The 26,437-nt window shown below is 35.7% G+C and overlaps 5 protein-coding genes across 8 annotated transcripts; 3 read left to right on the forward strand and 2 right to left on the reverse strand.

Moving 5' to 3' along the window:
- Window positions 1-259: 259 nt before the first annotated feature.
- Window positions 260-13,386, forward strand: LOC143459729 (uncharacterized). Of its 2 annotated transcripts, XM_076956984.1 has the most exons (19): window positions 260-2,151; window positions 2,242-2,408; window positions 2,537-2,699; window positions 2,818-2,898; window positions 3,073-3,191; window positions 3,776-3,913; window positions 4,049-4,215; window positions 4,436-4,650; window positions 6,549-6,642; window positions 6,790-7,570; window positions 7,867-8,571; window positions 9,382-9,476; window positions 9,589-9,673; window positions 10,074-10,143; window positions 10,334-10,757; window positions 11,015-11,260; window positions 11,528-11,680; window positions 11,765-11,912; window positions 12,198-13,386. In XM_076956984.1, exons 2-19 carry the CDS (start codon window positions 2,393-2,395, stop codon window positions 12,338-12,340), a joined length of 3,843 nt encoding a protein of 1,280 aa, XP_076813099.1. In that variant the 5' UTR covers window positions 260-2,151; window positions 2,242-2,392; the 3' UTR covers window positions 12,341-13,386. The 2 variants fall into 2 exon arrangements, with proteins under 2 accessions (XP_076813099.1, XP_076813100.1); XM_076956985.1 differs by lacking the exon at window positions 7,867-8,571 and having other exon boundaries at window positions 265-2,151.
- Window positions 13,387-14,278: 892 nt separating this feature from the next.
- On the forward strand, window positions 14,279-17,154 carry LOC143460487 (ribose-5-phosphate isomerase-like). Its single transcript, XM_076957989.1, has 8 exons — window positions 14,279-14,501; window positions 15,321-15,417; window positions 15,497-15,557; window positions 15,646-15,826; window positions 15,893-15,961; window positions 16,051-16,192; window positions 16,361-16,460; window positions 16,538-17,154. The coding sequence occupies exons 1-8, from the start codon at window positions 14,470-14,472 to the stop codon at window positions 16,624-16,626; spliced, it is 771 nt and encodes a 256-aa protein (XP_076814104.1). The 5' UTR covers window positions 14,279-14,469; the 3' UTR covers window positions 16,627-17,154.
- LOC143460486 (prostaglandin E synthase 2-like) lies at window positions 16,684-19,256 on the reverse strand. Its single transcript, XM_076957988.1, has 6 exons — window positions 18,897-19,256; window positions 17,928-18,131; window positions 17,481-17,692; window positions 17,211-17,414; window positions 16,992-17,109; window positions 16,684-16,912 (listed from the first exon to the last, which is right to left on the reverse strand). Exons 1-6 carry the CDS (start codon window positions 19,230-19,232, stop codon window positions 16,772-16,774), a joined length of 1,215 nt encoding a protein of 404 aa, XP_076814103.1. The 5' UTR covers window positions 19,233-19,256; the 3' UTR covers window positions 16,684-16,771.
- Window positions 19,257-20,645: 1,389 nt separating this feature from the next.
- LOC143460294 (uncharacterized) lies at window positions 20,646-23,237 on the forward strand. The gene is made up of 9 exons (XM_076957749.1): window positions 20,646-20,913; window positions 21,061-21,108; window positions 21,358-21,476; window positions 21,605-21,694; window positions 21,944-22,010; window positions 22,076-22,144; window positions 22,281-22,332; window positions 22,814-22,903; window positions 23,023-23,237. Exons 1-9 carry the CDS (start codon window positions 20,763-20,765, stop codon window positions 23,051-23,053), a joined length of 717 nt encoding a protein of 238 aa, XP_076813864.1. The 5' UTR covers window positions 20,646-20,762; the 3' UTR covers window positions 23,054-23,237.
- Window positions 22,608-25,013, reverse strand: LOC143460293 (uncharacterized). 3 transcript variants are annotated; one of them, XM_076957748.1, is made up of 4 exons: window positions 23,962-25,012; window positions 23,645-23,723; window positions 23,363-23,447; window positions 22,608-22,883 (listed from the first exon to the last, which is right to left on the reverse strand). In XM_076957748.1, the coding sequence occupies exon 1, from the start codon at window positions 24,838-24,840 to the stop codon at window positions 24,088-24,090; it is 753 nt and encodes a 250-aa protein (XP_076813863.1). In that variant the 5' UTR covers window positions 24,841-25,012; the 3' UTR covers window positions 22,608-22,883; window positions 23,363-23,447; window positions 23,645-23,723; window positions 23,962-24,087. The 3 variants fall into 3 exon arrangements, with proteins under 3 accessions (XP_076813863.1, XP_076813862.1, XP_076813861.1); XM_076957747.1 differs by having other exon boundaries at window positions 23,363-23,723; XM_076957746.1 differs by having other exon boundaries at window positions 23,363-25,013.
- Window positions 25,014-26,437: the final 1,424 nt, after the last annotated feature.

Genomic DNA, 26,437 nt, shown 5'->3' on the forward strand with positions numbered 1-26,437 from the left:
TAAATATAAAATGCAAGTTTTAGTTAATATTACAACATAACCTGATTAAAATGTGTTCCTCTCATAGGTAGATAATAATAGCAAATTTTACACCATCGTGTTTTCACAAATTGCAGCGTCATGACGTCACTGGGTGTTGTAAGAGTAACATTTCCATAGAAACTAGCTTAGGAAACCACAGCTATTATTTCTGCGTTTGATCAGGTTTAATGGTTGGTGGTGGCTCCTTGGAAATGCCTTTTCGCTTTCATCCTAGCTGTTTGAATTCCATTTCAAGTCTTTAGTTTACTTTACGAAAATGGAAAGTACAGTATATTGTTTGCTAGTCGTTCTGTTAGTCTTTGTTGAATCTGTTACAATGAAAACCTGTTATATAAGATAGTTTTTATGAGACCGATACTGTCTGCTGACTGTGCGGGTTTTGATCTTGATATAGTCAGTGCGTTTAGCGTTGTTCCAAAAAAATTTAAAGCAAATAAGTATGTTCCGTACGCAATGAACTCGTGGGATAGAGGATAGTGCTTGCTGCAATCTGCAATTTAGCCTTTTATTTTAAATAGTATGTAAGTAATGTTCTAACTTGACGTAATCGCTGTTCCTGTATTTGGGTTAGTTCAATATTTGCCGTCACTTGAACCCTGATGACTGTGGTACGACTTGCACTAATGACCAAATTTCATGTAACATTAAGTTTATGGATTTTAGTTAATCTTGTCATGTATACATGTATATCAATCATGTATATGTACATGTAGGCCTATATATGTATACATGTATAACGTCTGGATTAATTATTTCATCTTGAATATATGCAGTATGTGAATATTGCTGCTTATAATAAGCTATATGATACTTCGTAATTTAATGCAGGCTTTACTTTGGAAAGTTTTTGTGTGTTCCTAATCGCTTAATGCATTATTAAACATGAATATAAAAATTAAATTAAACATAAAAATTTTAGAGCCAAGAAAATTAGTGTAAAACTTAAAATTTATGATTCATTTTACCCAGCCTGTAATAAGCCTAATTGTTTAGTTGGTTAGTCAAAAAGATTCTAATGAATACATAGCTATCCCTAAGTGTCAATTCGGTATTTAGTATTGATGGTGCTTTTTCATTGTGAAAAAGGTAAGATATAGGTGTGAGAAGAAACTCATGTGTCATGAGCTTAAGTTGTGTCATTGTTATGCTAATGATCCATTGTTACAGCTGGCTTCATTGTGTTGTCAAAGGTGCTGTTAGGTTATTGTTGACGTGACTCGCTGGGTGTTGGTCTTGATGTGACCTCATGTATTAGTTGCTTTAATAACCACAGTGTTAAATTCATGTGTTCACATTGAATCATATTATGGTGTTTGATCTATTGTGTTTGGTTGGTAAATGTTTTTCTTACGTTCTTTTAAGGTAGGATGGTATTTCACAATAGTTTTTCAGTTGATTTTTCAATAGATCCGTTTATGATCTATTATGTTATAACCATTACATGAGGGTGAGGCTTAAGCTAGGCTGTACGCCCACGATGGACATAGTGTTATCTCTTGGAAAACAGGCAAATATTGTAGATATTACTGTTGCGATCTCTTCCTGTTTATCGTGCATTATTGACAAAGTTCTCCTAATGTCTAGTGTACGAATTGTCAAGCGTACCGATAATAATGCATTATGGTTAATGGCATTGTATAGACCAGGGGCGTCCAAAATTTTTGAGCTCATGAGTGACATTTATAATTTGGCCAGGTCAAAATGATCTTGAACCAATAAAAAAAATTTTTCCAATTGCTAAGTGTATTTAGTTATGTATTTTTAAACTTTACAATTCAATGGCTTTGGCTTAAAATGATTAAAGAACTGTGGAACAGTTTCCTTGTGTGTAAAATAAAACAAAAACTCATAGTTCAGATAGTATTCTAACAATTATTTATTGGTGTGTGATTAACTCGATGTACTTTGCATCAAATCGCGATCGATGTATTTGGTAGTCTAGTGTAAATATATGTATATAATATTAGTGGCAGATTGACAGGTATATTTTTCAGCGGGCGAAAATAATTTTTAGGGCTGCTATGTCATACATTTGAACTCAGGCTTGTATTTTTAAAATATATGGCAGAATAACAGGTTAATTTTTCTGCAGAAAAATAGAATTTCCAGGTAGGTTGATTTGCTTTTTTATGCCATTTTAATAGAAAGCCAGTCTTCCATTGTTACATCATAACTGCAGGTGATCCTTTGCTATTTCAGAATATGGGTGAGAATGGTATGGTGATCATTGGATTAATAATTGCTGTTTATTGGTATATGGTGTACATGGTTTAGCTATAGGTAGATTGAAAAAAATGCATTGATAACCAGAGCTTCAGTTGTTGATTCTGTCAACTCTTGTGTTGCTGGAATGGACAAAAAGAAAGGTAAATCACATGAAACAAAAGATGGCAATTACCCAAGCACTGCAAGATGTATTTATATGCTTAACAGCCAGTTGTTATTAAAACGTATCAATTGCAAACTATGCATCAATACGAAATTCATGTTAAAGGTATTCCTGAGGCGAAGTACACTCGTTTCGGAGAACGAATCCGGCATGTTATTCCAGGACCCATGCAATGCTCAGTAGGATGTGGAGGTAGAAACTGTAAGTGGGAGAACCCGGCGAGATGGAGTGACGAGGATCAAGCAATAAAAGGAGTTTTCTCCTCCTGGTGAATGAAAATTTCTTCAATTTATCATTGAGTTTGTGTTATTTTATTATTGTTTGATATATCAAGTTCGTGGTATGTTGTAAATAACTGCATGTGAATCCATTCTATGTGTTTCCAGGGTGTTGGATGATGTTGTTGCAATGTCACGGCCATCCACTGAAATCATCAAGAAGTTCAAGATGATGGAGCAGTTTAAAAAGTACTCAGCACTTTGGGTTTCTATTCTAACTATCAATCAATCTAATATTTGATTTAGTTTACTGCTGGTTATCGGTCAACTTATCAGTATGTCAATCAGTTAAAGACAGGCATAGACAAGCAAAATTGCAGTTTTTTATTTACGATATTTAATTAATTTTAATGAATGTTTCAGGCACAATATCTGCTCAATAATAAATCTGCAACGTCCTGGTGAACATGCAAGCTGTGGCCCACCCTTGGATAAAGAAAGCCTGTTTACCTATCGACCACAAGATTTTATGGACAATGACAGTATGTAAATAGGATTAAACACATGAATATATACATACCAGTATTGTAGAGTGTTTTATTGATATGCACGTGGTTTCAGTGCAACCGCTTTCATTTCTACGTAGACATGCTTAGGATGTCATATGTGTGCATAAAAGTAAAACTATATGTTTAACTAACAATGATTCTTAGTGTTGTTTACATGATAATCTTAATGCTGATAAATCTTGTTTTGAGGCATAGATTGTGACCTTCGTAGAATATATGATACGTTTTAACAGATTTAACTTTTTTTATCTACTCGGAAATTAATTATTAACATGTTTGGGAGCATCTGTCTGCAAATGTCACCTTTAAGATCAACATCAGTATTTAATAATAATAATAAACATCCTATGGTACCTGATAAAAATTGCTCAAATGCGCTTCACAATTGATAGATGAAAACCATAAGAATACACAAAATAAAAAGATTAAAAACAGCAAAACATTTACAGTAAAATCAAAATTTACAAAGTGTGAAACACATAAATACAACGGAAAAAATGCATTCTTTAAGAATTTGCTTCAAATTTTTCTAATCTTTAAATTTATCTCATTTTCAGTATTTTTCTATAACTTCGGCTGGAAAGACTATGGTGTGACATCATTGCACACAGTATTGGACATGGTCAAGGTAATGAGCTTTGCTCTTGAGGAAGGGAAAGTTGCCGTCCATTGTCATGCTGGTCTTGGAAGAACTGGCAAGTTTTTTTTTGATTTTAGGAATTCCCAGCATTCTTGTTACTACTCAAGTTAGACAATTTAGTGTGTTTCTAGATTATACCTCTTATCCCAGTATTAATGAAACCTTAATTCGAGGTCATAATTTTTGACAGGTGTGTTAATAGCATGCTATCTAGTGTATGCATGTAGGATGGACCCGACCACTGCCATTATGAAAGTTCGCAAAAAACGAAGTAATTCAATCCAGACCAGGGGACAGATTTCCTGCATTAATGAATTTTGGCAATTTCTTAGGCCCCTTCGAATTGTGTTTCCTCAGGTAGGATCCTTGCTTTTGGTGAACTTATGTTTAAAATTTTAAACAAACGATACTCTATGCTTTTAAGTTTGAACTATAGTTACAACTATATGGTACCAATGAAAATTTGTCCATGTTTTCGTAACATATAATTTTGCATGTCAAAATCCATTGTTAAATGATTTTAATACTCATCGCAAGTAATTTTTAATTAATTTTTTATCATAAATTCTGATTTTAGGTCGTGCCCAATGCAAAACGCTTAACATTGAAGCAGTTCCTAACCCGCCAACGGCACCTGCTGCATGGTTTAGAATCACGTGAATTGCGCTACACACCCAAGCTGGTGCACGTGATTTGCAAGAGGCTCTCTGATATTGCAAATGGTAAAGTGTCACAAGACAATGGCGATGATGGTGTGGAAAAGCAAATTACTGTTGAAGTCCCAATGAGAAGGTAATGAACACTGGCTTAAATTGATCTCGTGTTTTATTGTACTGACAGTTGCCTTATTGACAATTTAGAATAATGCAATCTGTCAAGGCTTTTAATTACAGTGGAACTCTGGTTATCGACCAACCCAATAACGTGACCATCCCAGTATCATGATCACTTAAACTCAGTCTAGAATATGCTCTATACTATTGCAATGTATGGCAACCTACTAAAACAACCACTAGACAACGGTCCTGTGGATGTTCAACTTACAAGGGTTCTACTGTATGTTTCTGTCTTACTTAATACTTGACTGTGTCTTTAGTCACAGTAAATGTTGGTCTTTTGTGATGTTGTGGATGTATTAAACACGGTAGTTTTAAAGGTCTTGTGAAGTTTGATATTTTCTTTTTCTTTTTGGAAAGTTTTCTTGTTACGACAAAATCGCTGGTGTAACACAATATGAGTAGTAAGTATGAATAAGTCCTTGATTCATGCCCTGGAAACATATGATATAGATTGCTTGCTTTGAGTTATGTTTTGCTGGTGGTTTCGCTTTGTTATTACCCGTTCTGCTAATTAATAAGATATTGCTAGTTTTTGTCAAATTTTCATAATTGTCATCAATTGTACATGCCTTCTGTAACTATTGAACATCAGAGATTTTCTGATGCGAACCGAAAACCAAATAAATTTGTTCAATTTGTCACCTCCGATATTTCGGCTAATAGTTCTGAGATTTAATCATTTCAGTTTGTGAAAACTAGAAATACTTCCTGCCCAGTGCATTCTCAGTAACTTGAAATTGCTTAATGCTTACAAACAGTTACTGAATCCTGTTAGTGAACAATTGTTTCACAAATTACATGAGATTAATCTTGGTATGTTTGTTTCTGTATTTGTTTATGTATTTTCTTCTGAAATTAAATGGCTGGTTTATTCATGGACATATGCTTTCATTCTCCAATTCGCCGGTGGTGACACAATACATGTTGTTGCTTTGTTTGCTACTGCCTAGGTTACCATTGTTTGAGTTCTGGTGAGGTTCACCTGAAAACAAAGTTGCCTATTTAGAGACGGGCCAATTCATTTGTAGCGTCAACATCTCTATTCATGTCAAAACCTTGTCAAGCAATAGACACATTGAATTTGTACATAACATGGTCATGTTGCTTTGTGCTTGACTTGCGGCTTTTTAGTAATCGTATATATATAAATATGTTATCACAATTATTGACTTCTAATTTATTTTGTCTCTTTGCCTTATTTGCTTGTAAAAACTGAATCACCAACTATGGGCCACTGGTACAGCTCAAAGTGATATGCCATGGTGTTATTGGACTATGTTCTATTTGTCAAGCAATATGACACTTTGTGGTTTATCCTGTAGCTGGTATTTGCCAGGCGTTATCTTGATATTAATAACTCCACCCTTGTCCTTACAAGGCATTAATATGGTTGAGCATGTAAATTTTCTTTGTTTGCTATGCACTTGCTTGCTTTACCTTTGCTGATATTCATTACTGTGTCCTTTAATAATGAACTTTTGTGTTTGGGACCAATATGAGATGATGTTTTTTCTTGGCTTTATTTGATTTAAATTTTAAAGTTTTAAATATTGGTATATTAATTTAATATATGTTGCATCATTCAGATATATAATTATGATATGTTGTACGTAATCATGATTTACACTTCACGGTTGATGTGTGTCTGTTTGACATGTAGCACTCTAAACTTTAGACAAGCACTTTAATGTCTTGGTGATGTAAATGCCGGAAACTCTTATGTATTGGTATTCACTATCTATTTGTTGATACTTATGTGCCTTTCATATCCATTATTTGATTTTATGGTTATAGTTTGTTGCAATTGACAGGCCGAAAATGTATCAGGTTTGTTTTATCCTTTTTCTTCAGATGCCACACTGTGGCTGAGATCAGGGAAACGATACCTGGAGCATTTTTTAATGAACTTGGAGAGAAAGAAGCGACTGAAAGTGCCAAAGCCTCGGTATTCTTTATTACAAACTCTTATGATTGTTGTAAAATGTATTCAGTAAATTTTATACTTTTTTTAGTTTATTTCTGTTAAGTTTTACGTCCGACAGTTCATAATAGTCCGAGCTCTTTTTATTTCCCTCATCTCTTTTCAATGCAGGCTGGGTTGAGTGATTCGCCGACGGATGTGGATGCTGTTCTTTCTCCACGGGTATCTCGAAAAGGAAGCGCTCATGCTGTTAGCTCCTCCGAGAACAACAGACCTTCATCTGCTGGAGCTTTTCCTCTAGAAGATGATACGTTTGTAGACAATCAAGGAAATATCAATGATATTGACATCAGTGCTCATTACCTTGGCTCTGAAAATCCCCTTCAAGCTACAAACACAAATTCAAATTCTAATGTCCAAATAGCTTACGATGTTGAAGAGCCGTCTGATTCCAGTGAACATCTTGCACTGAATGAACAATCTATCAACGACGGATCCAACTTAAACACTTCAACAACATCAGATGCAGTCATGGATGAATCCGAACAGATAGCACGTGATGTCAATGAGATTTTAGAACTTAACCAGCCTAGCTCAATGAACGGCAACTTCCCTAAAAGCACAAACAATAACAACAATGCGACATCAAAGTTAGCCGTTGTTGCTGGTGAAGATGGTGAAATGAGGCGCTTGTACACAGAACCCATCCATCCGGAACAAGGAGTGAAAAGTTTAATTTTTTCCCAAGTTTCCACCGTACTTGGCGAGACAGGTGCTCAAGCACAGCACGCGGCTACTGTAAGGAAGATGAGATTATCTGCAAGTAGATCGGAAACCATTCTCCCAACTGGGTCGCCCTCAAAGAATCCGCGAAACAGTGCGAAAGGCAGGAAAGCAACGTCGGAAAACCAACTCAATCCAAGCAAGCATGGTGACAGTGAAAGTCCACCTGGTAAGTGACATCGTTGAGTTGTTATGATTATGACCTGCATGACGATGTGTTTAAATTGTTAGTAACTGATAGTTCTGCAATTTATTTGCAAAACCTTTTCACTTATTCTCCTATCTTCCCTTAATACTGTTGACACTAGTATTAATTTTTCCTTAGTTAATTCTTTCAGCTGCATAATTTCCAATTACAATTTGTTATCTTCTTGGATATGTAGTTGTACTTGTGCTGTCTAAAGCTGCTTAAATGCACCACTATTCTGTCCGTAATTATTGAATAATTGTAACTGCATGCCACAGAGCATCAATCATCCCAGAATGATATGAATAGCACTGCATGCGTTTTGTCTGAATGTGAAGCGTGTCCTCCTAGTAGCTTGGCATTTGAAGACAAAGCTGAAGATAACGACGTAAAGATAAGAAAAAATATCGAAGATCAATTACTTACAGATGATGACGACAATAGTAGTAATTTGATCGCTGCAAATGATAAGGGAAGTGAACTCATCGATTTGTCTTCTGAAGATACAGCCGATGGTGCTCTCAAAACCAAAGCATTCGACACTGTGAGACAGTCGCAAAATGTCGCGGAAGATATAAATATTAACGCTGAACCTGTAGTAATCAATATGAAGGCAAAGCCCATGCTGATGCTCCATTATGAGGATGTGAGAGCATTCACTGGACAGAAAAACGACGAGGAAGAAACACAAGGAGGTTTGTGTCTTGTCATGGATGATTCTGACAAGAAAAGTTCAGAACCATCGTCCACTACCCACAACACAACACAATGCAATGAAAAAACAGTGAAAGCATCAAATGAGTTTTCACCGGATAACTCGCTATTTTCTGATGTTTGTCAAACGAGGGTGCAATCGCCATTGCTGTTTGCCCACGGTCGTGAAATTGTTGATGAGATCGTATCGCTGGCCACGGACATCATTGATCTTGACCAACCAACAACTGAAGGTGGCGCACATGCTCAATTTCATATCGGAAGTAAAGGTAAAGTATGCAATTAATGATTTGCAATGTTGTAATATTTTGGGACCAGTTAGTAGGGATGAGCTCATACAAACCCAAACCTGAATAGATTCGCCAGAGTAAAAGATTCAAACAAGTACAAACACTAACACTGGCAAATCCTTTACAAATTTACAGTATTTTTGGATGTCTTACTTTGGTGAGAAATGATAGATTAGTTTCATGAGAAAGTTAACATTTCTTACAACAAAAGTGTTTTACCTAAGATTGTCATTTAAGTACATTGTATTTATCCAGTTTATCTAATATAGCAATTGCAGTTGTATATAGATTGGTTATCTGTTTGAGTTGACTGACATGATGTTCATGTTCAGATGAACCCACCTAATTTTCCCTGTGACTCATCCCTACCGGTTACCGCATTCTAAAATCTCATTATCATCACATCTATATTAACCAAACATCTTTTTTGTATTGGCAGCATCAGGGTGATATATCATTTGTGATTTAGTGTAACTGATATCATTGCATGCTCAGTTGTCTTTGTACATATCACTCACTTGTGCATGCCAGTTTAGAAATTGCATGGCTGGTGGTTGTGTGGGCAATATGCTTGTCATCATTATCTTGAATCAACATTTTTAATTAAATTGACAAAGCTTTTATTTAAACAATTGATGTAATATGTCACCTTCAAATTCTAACTGACAACCAGGTTTGGAAAGCTAGCATAGTTGTTCATGTAAATTTTATCACCCCATATTTTTCATAGACACAACTCTTTAAATATTTTTGTCTTTTTTTAATTAAACTTTTTGGGTCGATTTTAAGATACTGAGGATGATGACTTGGTTGAAATCATTGATATTGGAGACGATGACACAAAAAATGATAATTTCCTTTCCGATTCCGATCTTGAGAATGAGGTAAACCCAATTAAAAATGTTAATGTTGCTATTTTTAAATATCATATTGATGTTGTGCTGTTCTATCGTGTTAATCGTATTGTTTTAATTCTCCCTTTTGATTTATGTTTAGGACAATTATGAAAATACAAATGGAAGCGGTCGATCCTTGTCAAACTCTGTTGCATCTCGTGTCAGCTGGAGTAAAATGAAACAAAGTGAGTTTAAGACATTACGTACCATCGTACTCTCAAAATTCTCTGTAAAATGTGTAACTATGTGTGAGCCAGAACTTTTTTAACACAATACAGTATGTACATTAGCTTGGTTTGCCAGTGGTTTGACTTTGGTAACTGCTGAGAAATTGTAAGACACTTCTAATGACTATAACTGCTAATTTTTTGCTATGGTTTTAGAAGTATAAATTTTGTGAGATCATAAGAGAAACTTAAGGACTGTTTCAGTTCTGAAAAAGACCTTAGGCTTAAAAGGAGCACTGTATATTAAATTATCATCACAATTGGCTACTAATAGTTTCATTGTTGCTTGTTGTGGTCGTGTTTAGCAGATGCCTCGAAATCTTTTAAGTTTTTAATATATTTTTATTTTACCTTTCAGAAGGCAATGCATCTGCTAGTTCAAGGACTTCGCGAACTGGTAGCGGACGCAGGACACCTTTGATGTATAGGTAGTTTCATGCCGTTTCAACATAATGCGATCATAGAAAATACTGGGCGATGTTTACATAATATCACAAGATCTTTGCCAAGCCCCTTTCGTATTTTGTTGTGTTGATATTGTTTCTAGTACAACACAAACAGAATGCAACACCTGAGCGATAAAAAGTTGTAGAAGTAACGACAATTTTTCATCTGCAGAGCTGAAAAGAACATTGAGTTAATGGAAGGAAATGGCGACGGTAGTAACGCGGATCGGAAACAATCAGACGCCGCTAAACTTGACGTCAGTTCAGAAGACAGCGAAAGTTCAGAAGAATCTCTCAATCAGCTTCCCAAGGATGAAGAAACGACACAAGATACTGGGCAGAGCACCAAGGATAATCACTACCTTGGAAACGACCTTCCTTCAGTTGCTCCACAAATTGCTCGCTTAAATTCCACGAAGAGTTTAAATGACCTGTCGTCAACGTTGCAGGTCGATTTACACTTGGCTGTTAGCCGCAGTAGCAGTTCAGGAGATATAAGGAACCTGAGCGCTGGAAGATTATCAAAGCAACATCCTGTTTCTGTTGCCTTGGCATTTGCTAACAAACTTGTCGATGATGAATGGCTATGGGAGAGGGTAAGATTTTATGAATATTGCTCAAAAGCAATGCTCAAGGCGATAGCAAATGGTGGTATAAGTTATATATGAAAATACCAGCAAAGCGAAAGTAGTGATTAACAACATAAATTTGTGTTTGAAGTTTGAATTTATTGTTAGCCCTGTATGACTCGTACAGCATTTTAGTATTTTCTGTGAAACAACTTGCTTGTTTTATAGATTTCAGTTTTGTTTCATTATTTCCACTTCTTAAACAAACCTACTGGTTTTTACAGGTCTACACACTTCAGAGGCACATTAACAGCCGGACCGATGCTTGGGAGGTCGTGGCAGCGGACACAGACGCCGATCTGCTCTCAGCACTAATGTGGTCGTGGATTGAGCATCTCGCTGAACCTTTGCTCTCATCTAGTAATGTTACTCAAATGCTGGAGAAGTACAGATGTGGCTTGAGCGATTCGTCAAACATTTTATCAGATATTGTGCAGAGCTTCGAGAGGTCTATGGAAAACCTTGATCAGGTTCAAGAACTCAAAGCTTGCCTATTCTTATGTCACTTATTATGTACTTATGTGATTAGTCACTACTTCTATGTTATGTAATTTCGAATAAGAACACGTTAAAGAAATTCTGCTGTTAAATCTAAACTGAATTTTATAGATTTCTTACTCACTCTCTTATCTCTATTAAGAAGCAATTGTTTGTCTCCGAGTTCGTGAATCGTATAATTTTTTAGTTAGTTTAAAGTGGCATTAGGATTCTATATAACACAGTTCTTATCTTTTTAGGAGTTTTGTAAGACGACAAAATGTCTTCTTTCTTGCATCACCCAATTCCCTCCTCTTCCGAAGAAAGTCTCGGAGTCGATGGTTCATCGAACTGTTGGTGCCCTCACCCACTGTTCAATAAATTCTGAAAGTCCTCCAGAATACAGGGAAATGGTAATTTCCTTTACTAAAATGTTTGTTAGCTTTCAGTAAACCACTAAGGTTGCCTAAATTGTGCACTTTAAAAAACGATTTCAGGAGCAAACTTTCCAGGAGTATATCAACGCCAAATTTCAAGTTCTGGGAAGGAAAAGATTTACCGATGAACACTTTCACGAAACGCGGACGTATCCGGGCTTGTCTTTCAAAACAGAAATAAGTGACAACGACGCAAGCGGTGGGGAAGGTATTAAATTAAACATTACTTCAAGCTGCACGATATCTGTCATGTAGCATTCTCAGCTCGCAGTACGTTATGGCTGTTAGCATAATTTGAGCTGCTAGTTATGCTTTTGCGATTATGATTACTTTGGAGATTTCAACTGAAAATTTAATGTATGTGTTATGTTCTGTGTAAGCCTTTGTGCATTCACAGAGCACACGGTACACCGGCATAAATTTGGGAAAAATTTTTACCTATAGAATGATATTCCACGTTGTTAACGATAATGCGTGATTTAACGTTGTGTAGAAACGGTGGCGGAGGCATTAATGTCCTCCCAGTCACATCGCAGCGGTCGAAGATCTGGTGGAAGTTTGAGATCGTCTGCATCGTCGGGGAGCAGCAATGCCGGAAGTGTCGTCATGTCTGCGCCGAGGATAGTGGTGAATTAACCCCGGTACAAGGACTGTCGTACATTGTATGACGTCTCGAGAGTCTTTGAATGCAATAGTTCTTCCATCACAACGGCCTGATATGGATAACGCTTCCTTTATATACTTAACCTGAAGCTTTTTATAGTCTCTTGTGAAGCATTTTTTATGAATTCTGTATTTTATTGGTACAATCTTTGCAAAGTTCTTCAATAAATTCCGTTTTTTAGAGTTTTGTCGCTTTTTTGTTTTGTTCTATGTGTTCATATTAATATTATTAATTAATTATATTAAGTTACTAGGAGTGAATTACTTTGCACACAATTCCATCTCTCTTCATTTTTTCTACATTGCATGTACGAAGCGATAGTTCAATTTTACTGAAAACGTTTGATGTTTATGTCATATTTTTATCTTTCAATGTTACCGAATGTTTTTTCCTATACTGTGCATTGTTCGTTTAATTCATTGTCAAAATGCAGGGTGATATGACCGACGACTGTATTCTCAGATAAGTAGAATATTTTCAGATTTAAATCGATCGGTAAGACTATGCAAATTTTAGCACCCGGCTAAGATATTTAATCATTCCATGCTTTGCACGCTCAAACTTTCACGCAATTAGCTTTACCAGGCTACAATTATATGTCTTATCCAAATTTAGTCAACAAAATAGCCAAGTACGTTTTAGCGCTGAAATCACCGATTTTGTTGTAGTAACTTGCTCACAGCAAGTTGATATCTGCTGAGTAACGTTACCCACCAATTCAATGCATTATCCGTAAACGCAACATGGTTCATAAGTGGTATGCCACAGCTGTTGTCTTTATTATTGACACCAGCTTTTGCTAAAGTTGTTGCATTTGGAGTTAAGTTATTTCCGTTGTATGTTTGGGTGTTTTCACTTCATGCTTTTTTTACTTTTCTCAGCTTCATCAACGTTCTTCCAGCTTTTAAGTGAGACCTTTCTTTTACTTCCGATACCATACCGTTGTAATTGTTAATTTATCTTCTTTGTTGTTTTTCTGTAAGCTGGTACAAGTATAAAATAGAATTTATCCTAAGTATTATCATGAAATTATATGCTGTTTCAGCGGTAGAAAAGATCATCCCTTAAATAGGTTTGATTACAATTTACGTGTACACCACACTGAAAGCGCGTTTTTTGAGTCGAGTTTATCGGACGGGCCATAGTAATGAGCTCGGTGGGTGATAAGAAGTCATTACTAGAAAGGGTGGATCACTTCATTAGTGGTTTTTATTTCTATGCAGTATGCACCCGTTATCACCAAATTGCTGCGAATGAAGTTTGAGATCATTAGACCGGTATATTTTATGATGATTAACAATCATCAATATACGCCTGTTAAGTTTGTAACAGCGGTTGTGGCCTGAAGATGAACTAGAACCCTTTTCCAAAATTTGACAGAGAACCTTGGTAATTTTAATGCGATGATATCACGGTCGATGTAAGTTTAGTACACATATCTAGATTAATCTTGAGTGACATGGAATAATTATCATATGATTTGCTATACAGTTGGATTTCATCTACTATCTATATAGCATTCCTGTTTTGGTTTATCCATGACATTAACATTTTTAGACTGCTGAAAAAATACTGGCGATATAGGTCGCAGAGCATAATATATTCTAAATGTGAGTGTTTTGGGGTAAACTGAGTAAACTAGGTTAAAAATTTTTACTATTTGTAAAATGCCAGTACAGCCAGCAGAATTAACTAAAATGTATATTATATTTTGCACACTGCTTTTGATATGTTGTACTTAAATTATACATTACAAACGGCATGATTTCATTACTGTATTATCATTATTGGATGCAAAAGCGGTTTGTTTTTATGATATTTATTCTGAGTAGGTAAACCAGGGTATAGCAATAAAGCATGTGGACCAGTGGAAGTTAAGCCATACAATGTTTGCTGCTGTAACCCGTAAATATAAAAACGAATCCCGAATACATCGTGTAAAAAAATAATGTGTTATAGGTTAAGGTCTTGATATGATACGGTATGTTTCAGTCAATGTATAAGAAATAGGAATCGTTTTTAAACTGATTGGTACCGGTAGAAAGTTGTGAAATCGGTGCCCAGACACAACGACTGGAAACATTTCTGATGGTATAGCGAAATGCTTTGCGCCGGTGTTGGTCGCACTTTACGGTATGAAGACATAGCTTTTATAGAAATAGCGCTGTTGCTTTGCACGGTGTTTCAGTTGTTGTTCGATTCGGTGTTTGCGGTTGATCATTGTGGTGCTAGTATAACGAAAGAAGTGCGGTCAGACGGAATAACAGTACCTTCTAACCTCAGTATACAATCTCAGTTTCCCAATGCTGCAATACGCCTGCAATAACTGGCTCTTGTTTTAGGTCAAGAATAGTCTACCACTGTAACATGGCGTTATTGTTTTGATAACATTTTGTGACCATAGTGGAAAATGTGGCAGCTGAATGTACGACATTCATCAATGTGCATGGCAAAATTTTTTTAAATTTATAATAAAAAAAAGTACGTAATTGAACACCAAATTATAACAAATAAACAAAGAATCATGGCTTCCGTGCATGCTATCACGCGTCTTTGCATGCAAGATTTCTTGTCGAAAACTGCCATACTTTCCAGTTGGGTTTTGTGGCAAAACGTAATGTTGTGTTAAGGTTTTTAAAATCATTTATCTAATTTAATTCAATGGTCAAATAGCCAACTAGTTAAGTTGCTTTTGTCATAAAACAATTTCCATGCTAACAGTTTCAAACATGCATACAATTTTGTAGGAATAAGGGCTAATTATGGCAGTACAGTTCCACCAATCGCCACTATGGCAAATGGAACTGTTCTTAATTACAAATGTAATTTGCACTTTTCAGTAATTTGTATGGCTGTAGTAAATTATCATGTAGTTTAATATCAGTATGATGTTTTGGTAATGATTAGGAGGTACAAATAGTACCTGGTATAATTCACCTTACATTATTTCAGATTTGTAGCAAAAATGTCTACCATTGATACATCAAAAGAATTATTAAATTCTGCTAAACGTGAAGCTGCCAGAACCGCTGTTGATACATATATTTCGGTACTGACAAAATTTAACAAAAAAATACCAAGTATTTATAGGTGATTAACAATGTATTCAACTGCGATTGTTTTTTTAGAATGGACAAGCTGTTGGAATAGGAAGTGGTTCTACAATAGTTTATGCTGTTGAAAGATTGGGTTAGTTTACTTACAGTAAGGAAGTTTGAATAAAAACATTAATAAATCCAGATATATATTTGTAGTTACAATACTTCTACCTTTACAGCTGAACGGAAGAAATCTGAAAACCTTGACATCGTCTGCGTTCCAACCTCATTTCAAGCTCAAGAATTAATAATTAACAATGGTTTAACGTTAACTGATCTTGACCGATATCCATCTCTTGATGTTGCCATAGATGGTGCGGATGAAGTGGATAAAAACTTTGTTCTCATTAAGGGTGGAGGGTGAGGATTTCTTTTGAAATTCAGGTTAAGTACGGGCACCGTTAGCAAATGATTCTACCTTTGTAGGGGATGTTTGACACAGGAAAAAATTGTCGCTACCGCTGCGAAAACCTTTATTGTCATTGGAGATTACACGTAAGCGGATTCTTTTTGATATCATTACCACATATCCGGCTGGCTTTAACCGATGCCAAAGCTCTTATCTTATCAGTAAGATATTCTAGTAAAGACTCATCAGAGTTGGGGGACCGCTGGAAACGAGGAGTTCCCATTGAAGTGATCCCAATGGCAAGAATTCCAGTGGCAGCTCACATTGAAAAGAAGTTGGGTGGAAATGCTGAATTAAGAATGGCAAAGAGCAAAATGGTTGGTTGAACAGGGTTCAGTGAATGTTATTGATGACAATTAGATACTAAAATATTTGTATCATAAAAGTAAACCATCTGCAACCAACATCAATTTGACTCTGTTTCCCAATTTGATTTCAACGAAACTTCGGGAAATACTGTAACTACTTGTCTTTTTAAATTTCAGGGACCACTTGTGACAGACAATGGAAACTTTATTTTAGATTGGAAATTTAATGGTTCTCACGACTGGGCCAGTGTTCACAAATTCATTAAATTAATACCCGGTAAGTAGCGTAAGTACCCAACCATTATCAGTATACATGGATAGATGGACAGTAACATAAAATATATGTTTTAACAGGAGTGGTAGAAACTGGTTTATTTGTTGACATGGCAAGTGCAGTTCTGCTTGGAATGAAAGACGGAAGTGTAAAGAAAATAGTGAGATGAAAGGCCAGGCTGACTAACGGTCGCTAGCAATCATATTGATATAACAAGTCTTTCCGGCGAGGATGATCCTTTTTTTACTTCAAACATACAGTAAATAAGCATTAAATAAGAAACTTCAGGAAACAACACCAGTATCGGCAAACTGTTATCTCGGAATTAGTTTCTGTCCATTGTGTTCTTCAATTGCTTGCTTTGTGCGATAATACCACTTCTTTATTTTTGAATGCGTTAGCACTTCTTCAAAGCAATCAAGGCCTTCCATGACCCATAAAACTCCAAAGACAGACTAACGTGCAAAATAAATGCTAGTTCGTTACTTCGTTCTTTATAAGCAATGCCAAATATTGTATTTAATGTAAACTTACAATGTCTGCCAAATTTGGTTTGTCTCCACCCATGAACTTTCGGTGTTTACCTATTGCTTCAACCCATGTGTTACAAGCTTTGTAGAGATCAATGCGAACATTTTCACTGATGTTGTATCTGTCATCACATGTATGCAAATAAACTGCCAGAATGATAAAATCATTGAGGTTTTCATGCTAGAGACCTGATAGAGCTTGATAGTACCAAAATCAACTCACTTTGTCTTCAAGCGTTTACTGATTGCCCACATTGCCACAGCTCCTCCGTACTTGGCAATGACACCTTCCCATGTACCTTGGAATCTGCCGAGACTTACGTGATGGTCAAATGCTTGATAAGCTTCTCTCAGTGTTCGATACACATTTGGTGATATAAGATGTACCAAATAATCATCCGTCCATGCTCTCCACTGTGCTTCCTCCCTGCACATTGTTATATTGCACAGTCCTGATACGAAAAACATGGTATTATGGTGCAAACAAGCTTACTTTCTTGGATCGACTCCATCAGCCACTTCAGCAGGCTTATATTCTTCGTCATGGATTAACCAATATTTGTTTAATATAACGTCCTTCTTTTTTCCATCATCATCAATCTGTGTTGTGTGAGGATAGAGTTTCATAATTTCTGTAATTGACAAATTGTCATTGACCAAGTAACTTGACAGTACACTCATGATCAATGATGAATCTGCAATTTCCTGCAAAAGAGTATTACAGCTATTACAAACTGAGCATGGACAACCATTTTTTCTACAGCATTACCAGCCTGCTGTTCTTGGCAGTCTTTTCGTGTGATTTTTATTTTCGACCAAATAACTCAAGACTAACAATAAAGAAAAAGATAGTAAGCCCGAATATTTAAAAAAGAACTAACATGAAGATATGAGTGTTTAATTTTTGAATGTTAAGTAGCTTTAAGATGAACCTCCTTACCAAAACTTCACCATCCTTTTCTACAAACACAACTGGTACTTTCTTCGATTTTGCACGTTTAGTTTCCTTTTTAAAGATAGGATGGACTTCAATATCCTCAAAGGGAATATTGTGTGCTCTCATGAAAAACCTTGCCTTGCTGCAAAAAGGACATGTCTGGTACTGGAAAAGCTTGACGTTGATTCCTTTCCATTTGTCATCAACCTATGACAACAAACACCAGTCTATAAATACTTCAACAGTATATGTATTGAGTTTGGTTGCTGCCTGCTGGCAGTTAAGATTGTTCCAATTGCTTGAAGTTTAAACAAACTCAGTGTAATGTGCTCTAGAAATGTTTTAAACCCATCCTGACCATGACCAAAGGAAAGGGAATTATTACATAATAATATTACATTATTATTACATAATAAAACTTACTAGTCATAAGTAGGATACTTAGTCATTTTGCTTGTACAGCAAATTTTACCATGCCCTATATTCACAGATCATTTAAAAGATTGATTCTTTTTGCCATTCTTGATAATGATGTCTATTGATAATTAATTAATTATTGCCAAATAAATATATTTTAATTGCATGTAGATGAAAACTCTGCATGGGTACAAAGGTTTCATGGGGATCGCTAACACAAACTATTGCACACCTATCCAAAATTAACATCCATTCACAATACAAAACCATCTTAGTTTGATAATGAATAATAATAATACCGCTGGACAAAATTTAAATGGGTAAATTTAATTTAAATCTGACAAAAGTTATTGCTTTGGGTATAATAATACAGTGGTCACGGGGTACCATAACTAGGAAACATCGCAAAATTTTGCATTTTCACTGCAATTATATATTGCATAAATTTTAATGATGGTAATTATGAACAAAGCCTAGCATACATATAATCATTATCGTTAAACACCAAGACAAAAAAGAGCAATATATCTGTATAATAGTCAACATCGAACATACCAGCATATCTTGTTTTATGTCATCTTCACGAATGCAACCTGCATAATGAAGGCTGCTTTTAAATACGTACGCTCCAAAACCACAACTCAAAAACAACAATGATTTTCGCAACCATTTATGCAAAGATGATTGGTTTTCAGTTTTTCGTGGTGGATCAACAAGCTGCGTGGATGCGGGTGAAAATCTATGAAAAGCAGCAGGTGATTGAGCCCATTCTGTGTGTCTTACACAATTGATCAATGCTGCTTTGCGATTATTGAGAGTTAGTCGTGCAAAAAATGATTGGGAATGAGGGTTCACAACTCTTCTAAGTGCATATGTACATAAACTAGACATGACCGGTCTGTAGGAAAAAAAGCAAGCATTATGCTAAGGCATAATAAAATACTGTCACTATCACAAGGACTGCTGCTGTCACTATCACACTTCACAATGGTAACTTGTGAGTTATCACAAACAGTGATACAATCAACACCTGACCCAAATCTATCTCTTTTTACACACAGGCTAACGACCGACCTTTCACCTAATTAAATCACCTGTTGTTAGCGTTAACATTTAAGCTTTGGCTAAGTGGCGTGAACACACAATGCAATGTTATTTATGCATACATCAACCTGGGCTATTTTCTGCAGGTTTTAAAAGATATCATAAAATACCTTCAAAACTTGACAAAACTTGACAAAACTTTCAAAAAATGAAATTTTTGTTCAATGACTAAAAGTAAAAATAGAGAAAAATAAACGTATTTAGAGCTATAGGCAGATGGGGACAGTTATTGCACATTCCCAAAGAAGTTACTAGCCAAAGGCCCACGCTGCACCAGACCTCTTTGAAATGTTTTATAATACGGTAATATTATGCCTTATATAACATGACAAAAGTAAATGTAATTGTAGTTTGTGTAGTATATACAGTTTTAAGTAAAAAAAAACAAATGCATAGACAACGGCGGTACCAGTGGGCATTGCTTATAAGGTCTGTGTCAGTACGTATTGTAGAATGACATCTGACGATCTGACTGACTGGACACAGTCCCATGGATAAACAGGAATGCATAAAACGTTGGCTTGCATGACACTCAAAAGCGCGCTATCGCTATCACTGATTCGCGATCTCCAATTTTTATTCATGAACAAATTTCGCAGCTACTTGTGGTAAAGCAAGAAAGTACAAAAAATAATAGAAATTCATCAAAATTAATCAATAGGGCTCAGTTACTCCGTTCATGGCTGGCTGTGTGACGTTACAATATCATTGTGAGTCATCTTGTAAGTCTTGTATAACTGCTGAAAAAAATTGATCGTTTCCTAAATCTTTCTAATTTTTTACATGCTTGCCTACAATCGTAGAAACATGCTTTGTTAATGGAGGTTCATAATGCAAGTATAGGCTACCAAATCGCGAGCGTCAAGGATGACAATGGTGACGTCACGCGTTGCAGGGGGCATTTGATTTTCGCTGGTAGTTCCACTGCGCGTGCGCATGCGCCTAATGTACAGACTACAAACCCGTCTCATTCATATTGGTACCCCACAGCAGTTTTTGCATGATTGCAAATTATGGTACCATAGATGTAGGCTATAAGTCACCACGATTGCAGTTTAACAGGAATTGTGAACTGCCTGGAAAATTGAGCTGGCAGTGAGCTACATTGTATTTTACTTGTTATGAAACTGTAAGCTATAGGAGCTTAATTTTACTTAGATCATGAGTCAATGTTGTAATTGGTTAATTTCTTTAGTATTTGACACCAAATGGCTGTTATTTAACAAAATTGCAATCCAGCAATGCTATCTGCTAAATTATAAAGGCTGTAAATAGGCTAGCGTATCCAGTACCGGTAGCTGACTGCAACATTAAGCTATGGCTGACTATGTTAAGCAAATGAAATCGCTGCAGTTGGATAACATATCGGAGATAATAGCAGACCTGAAAGAAAAACGTGAAAACATTATTGCCCAAGTAAGCGATTTGCGAAAGAAGCGGGAGGCTTTGGCGGAAGAAGCCGAACAAGGTAGAGCGAATACGAAAAAAATATGGTACTATGTGATGTCCGCAGAGCTTGGAAATAATTTAGTGTACAATGTTACAATCAGTGTCTCTAATCAGTTGTCATAAGCACTGCTTTTCTGATCTAATTGCATCGTTATTTTCTCTGCAGCAAATGTTAGCCTTTGCCAAGTAAATGATGTCAACGCAAAACTGCGCGGTAAGAGTGGAACCAGTATGTACATTTACCTATTGCTTATCTATTCCTACACACTTACTGCATGCTTTGATTAACTCATTACAGTACATGTACCGGTAGTTGATATTCCATTGGCAAGTACACACAATCTCGCGTACGCTCGTTTTTTTTACCTAACTGCACGGTGATGATACGTCGAAATACCGCCTGCCAGCTAAAATTATTGTGACAGTTCCTTCAACACAAAATGATATTTTTTTCATATTGCAGAAACGTATTTACTTACTAAGAAAAAGGTTGATGATGCAATTGCCAGCTTGGAGGAACAGGAAAAATTTAATGCGTTATGCGCAACCAAGATTCAAGAATACAACCAAAAGTGTGACAAAGTAAGGACCGCTTTATTTTTATCTTAGTGGGAATGCCTACTGCTGGTGAGTGTGAATTTTGTTTCAAATAGTGTTTTTCTTTGCTTGGTCCTGAAAGGTTTTGACCAACTTTGTTTTTACTGAAATAGGAAAGGAATGATCTTGCACTGTGGGTGAGTGAATGGGGATGCAAAGTGTCTGAACTATCAAAAGAGTATGTCTATTATGCCAAGCTCTATGTAAGTGCTTTAATGCAAGAAAATGGTGAAGCTTTTTTCAATCACTTCGTTTATGGTTTTATAACAACATACAGATATAGTATTAATGCTTTCAATCATATATTCAGTGTTAGTACTGCAATCAAAATTTACGAATATGATATTTTGGTAATGTGAAATGGAACACTTTTTATATGTCCAGTATATTATTTAACTGTAAAATGGTCTTCAAAAATAGGTTTGATTTAGAAGTTAGGATACTATATTTAGAGACCAGACAATTTAGAAAATGAAATCATTGCAAAAAAACAAGAGGAAGGAATTGTATCTCAAAAAGGTAGTTCTATTAAAATGCAAGTAAATTTCACACAAAAGATAGACTTAATTAGCTTGCTACTGCAGTTGAGGGAACTAAGAAATCAATTGCAGAACTTACAGCAGAAAGCAAAAACTTAGAAGCCAGTTTAGCAGGTAAATTTTGTATTGGAAAGCAAAGAAAAATTATTGTCACATTTGACAAATATTGTATTATCGATTGACATTGTTTTAAAATATAGCACTCCATTTACATGCAGTTTTATTATTATCAATTTCTTTTCTTTCATAGAAAAAGACACATGCACTGGCTTTTTGAGAAGTAGCGAGGCAACTGATATTATGTAAGTTCTATTCATATGTATAGCAATTCGTTTGCATGACCGAAATCTCAGGCTCGAATGATGAGGTATCATCACCAGGTTTAAGTAATGCAAAGACTTATCTAAAGATAAGATTATCACACCACACCATTCATATAATGTAACAGCACACAACTAATGTTCATTGGATGTCATTGCTTAACTTATTATATTTGGGTGTTAATATCTTGCATTATACGAGAATAACGTTTTAAAAGTATTGGTGCTTACGTTTCATTTCAAAATGGATATCGCTCTTCATCTAGAAATCAGCTTTTAATACAGTTACACAAGCATAAATATATAAATCACTCTTCATGTACAACTCATAAAAACCAAAATAATATAACGTTAAAAGTTACTGCAAAATGAAATATTGTTTGATGGTCATTGAATCAGGCAAGTTTTTGCCAGTTACACTGGCCTTATCAGTCTGTACAAATGGGACATCTAATTTTTCTAGTGATCTCATGAAGAAGAGCATAGCAACTTCTGAGGATGAGCATAAAAAGCTTGTGAATGAGGGAGAAATGCTGTTGGAAAAAAAGAAAGCGTAAATCAACTTGAAATTCAGTAGCATTGCTTATTTTCTGTCACGATTACAGTTGTTTTACTCAAATTCAGGATTTCTTCGCTTCACTTATGTTTTTAGTCCCCAAATATTATTTGCAGACTAGAGGAATGGATTGCGAACCAGAAGTAAACTGGCCAGTAAGCAGAATTAGCTTATGCACTGCTGCTTCTAATAAAAGGCTCAAGGAATACCACGGACAGTGATTTAAATTGGATTGCATACTGCAATAACCATGTTGTGATATAACAATAATGTTCATTTCAAGAAGTTCTTTATGTTTTGAAAGTTTTTTAATAAAACTATTTTTACAGCAGTCAGTGATTTGATTAATTTAATTGTAGGCCTATATTTGCAAAACACTGGGCAGCACTTTAAACTTAATTGAGCAAAATAACACCTATAAATTAAAGAAATGGAAGTTTGTTGTATAGGTCTTACCTTATTTTATATATGATACATAGCTTGCTTTTGATTTGCTGCTCTTCCAACTGATAAATTAAGATACTGGTTTGCCACCAATACCCTGAAATGAATCAAACTATACAAAAATTAAAATCTTTCGGTAAAATATTTTAATAGAAAAAACACGAGCAACAAAATACAACAGTTTTGAAAAGATAAACATCATTACTTGCGTAATAAACAACACTTGAGAAACTGAGATTAATATGTCTAAAGCTATAGCAAACTAGGTTTAATACGGTAGTTTTAAGACCGCACCAATTTCGCTTGATCTGTGTCTCGCCAGTTGCAGTTGATTTGCCTCAACTGAATAGGAGCCGCACGGAGACTCTCATTTCTGTGTAGTAAGGAATGGAATAATAAAATAATTCCTGTGACTACTTATTTAAAAGTTACCAGTATAAGTAACTTCTCATTCATATGAAAAAACAGTATTTATAATTTAGTTGCCTGGTTATACGAATTTGCTTTACGAACTGTTAAAAATGGTCACTTGCTCTATGTCAGTATGTTGACCCATTTGCCTTGCAAGTATATTTCAATCTAAAAGCAATAAACCGAGGAAAGCGACCAACCATATTGCTCCAATCCAGCTTTTGGTCCAGTGACAGTGTAGTCACCTCCACTTAACATACAGCAACTTGGTCTCTCCCAAGGAAAGTGATGCATCTTGAAGATCAACATGAAAAGCTAAATTTTGCTTAACACAACGTCTTCTCGAAGTTTGTCTCCTCAGCTAAACCATGCAAAATTGCATCATCTTCGCTTAAAATTAAAGTTTTTTTGCCACTCAATTTTTCTTGTTTAAGTTGTTCATTTTCAATATGTAGTTCATTGTTGTTTTCCCTTAGAAACAAGATTTCTTCAATTTTCTGTCTCCTTTGCGTTTCTTTTTGCAATAAATATTGGAGATTATCTATGGCAGATTCAAGCTCGACACAGCGAGAAGAAAGTGATTCAGGCGACTCGTTTCTTAGCATTTCTGCCCGGACGTCATCATACATTCTGTCAAATTCCCTATTAATAAACTTGTCACTTTCATTCGGGCATTGGTCTCCCTCGTATTGTCCATTATTGCTCTGCTTATCTAGATTGAAAGCGCAAGATGACGAACCGGCAGTTGGGGAATCTTCGCTGTCAGAGTTACTGCTCAAGTCTTGGTTAGCCCTTAGAAACAGTAAGTTCAATCCAAGGTCCTTGTCTTCGAATATAAACTGAGTCGTGTTAGCTGGAGCGTTAATCTTAGGCCTGCCCAGAAAATTTCTCGCCGAATAGGGAGCGTATTTACCTTTGTGACCACGGCGAGTACGACGCCTCTTCTTGTGGTTATACTTGTGCTTGCAAGCGTTAGGTGAAATCTGCTGATCGCTTTCAAAGCTTACATCTTTTTCACTAGCTTCTTGAAATACTTTCGGTTCGTCCATTTTTGTAACTTCGCTTAGCACTTCCATCATTATAAAGTTAAAAACTTCCAGGAATAAATATTCAATCTGATAAGAAACTGGTACAACACAAAAATCTCAAACAGGCAACGAACAACCACCCTTCGCAAAATTAAAACTGTAACTGAATTCGGTTGCCAGTTGCGCAAGTATAACTAGCCTTGTGATGTCACAAACGTTTCCTAAACGCAACCTCCTTTTTTCTTTTTCAAAGCTAAATTAGATCAATACGTAATCGAGACGTTATTGCACCACACGGTGACAGTATTTATCGCTTATACACGCAAAACGTTACAATTTCTTTTAATTTTAACAGGTATAATACCTTCTAAAATTAATAAAACTTTAAAAAACGAAATTTGTCACAACTGATGCCGCGATACCATTTGGTACAAGCTATTTTAGGGTAGTGTTAGGTTTCCTCAATGTAGTTTGGATTAATAAACTTATTTCAATATTAATCCAAACTAAACAAGACTTAAAACAGAAAATGTTTGATTTCAAAATTATTGCTAAAGTATTATTATGAGCGATTGTGCTACTTCGTGCAGGCCTGCTACATTGCTCTTTTAGCTTCAAGTTGATTGGCTTTTAAAGTTGGGTGTTGGCTTTGCTAAGACATCCGGGTGTGCTTGTTCAAACAAACAACGAGTTATATGAAGCTGTTGAATTCAAATAACATTTATGAGTTTAACCTTGAAGTGAACTGTTTAGTTTGAATGTTTGTTCTGTTCGGTTACTGAGTTTGACATGTGTACCAAAGCTAAACTGCAGCTAAACATTTGATTGAGTTGGCTTCAAAGTGATTCTCTTCTATCGCTATACAACGCGAAACAACAGCCTGTAATCCTGTTTCAACCGACAACTTCTTTTCAATGATTGTTCTGTTCGATTGTTTGAACACCAAGCTCGAAATCTCTTACGTTTGTTTTGTCATACTGCCAACATACCACAGTAGAACTCGCGACGCTATGAAGTGTAACATGAGCCGAATTGTCTCGTTGTAAGTGATATATTTTACTGATAAACTGATAGGTAAATCCATTCCACCAACGAAAGGTCTGCTACTGTATAAATTTTTTTTCAATATACTATACAGTATTCTGATTAACGGTACAGAGCACAGCTCCTACGCGTTTTAATAAATGACTTGTGACATGACTCATAATTCATTTGTGTTTGCGCATTGCAAAGCCTGTTGTCCTATACATCCGTTTTGTTAAAACATTCCGAAAGTATCAAATTGAATTAACACGTAGTTCGCTACATGCTTTGGCATAGCAGTGTTAAAACCAAGTAACCACTGCAGTGCTGGATTTGATTGTTGATAGCCTTCAATTTGTAACGCGTTATCGCAAATTATCTTGGCACATGCACTCTCTGGAAGTAGTCTGTTTTGCAACTTAAAGACAGAAACTTTTTTATTTTGCAAAACTGCTTCAATATAACAAGAAATAAGACCGTACCGTGACTGAAGCGCATCACGTGACATGATGTTATAAGAAATCTTTTTTAAGAAATTGTGGAAGCTTCTAATGGAAAAGCTAAACAACTCTTGTTTAGTGGCGGATCGTGTCGACTTTTTTCGTTTGGTTTGTAAACAAGCAGT

The sequence above is a fragment of the Clavelina lepadiformis genome, chromosome 5 (assembly GCF_947623445.1).
Source record: "Clavelina lepadiformis chromosome 5, kaClaLepa1.1, whole genome shotgun sequence".
Taxonomy (NCBI): domain Eukaryota; kingdom Metazoa; phylum Chordata; class Ascidiacea; order Aplousobranchia; family Clavelinidae; genus Clavelina; species Clavelina lepadiformis.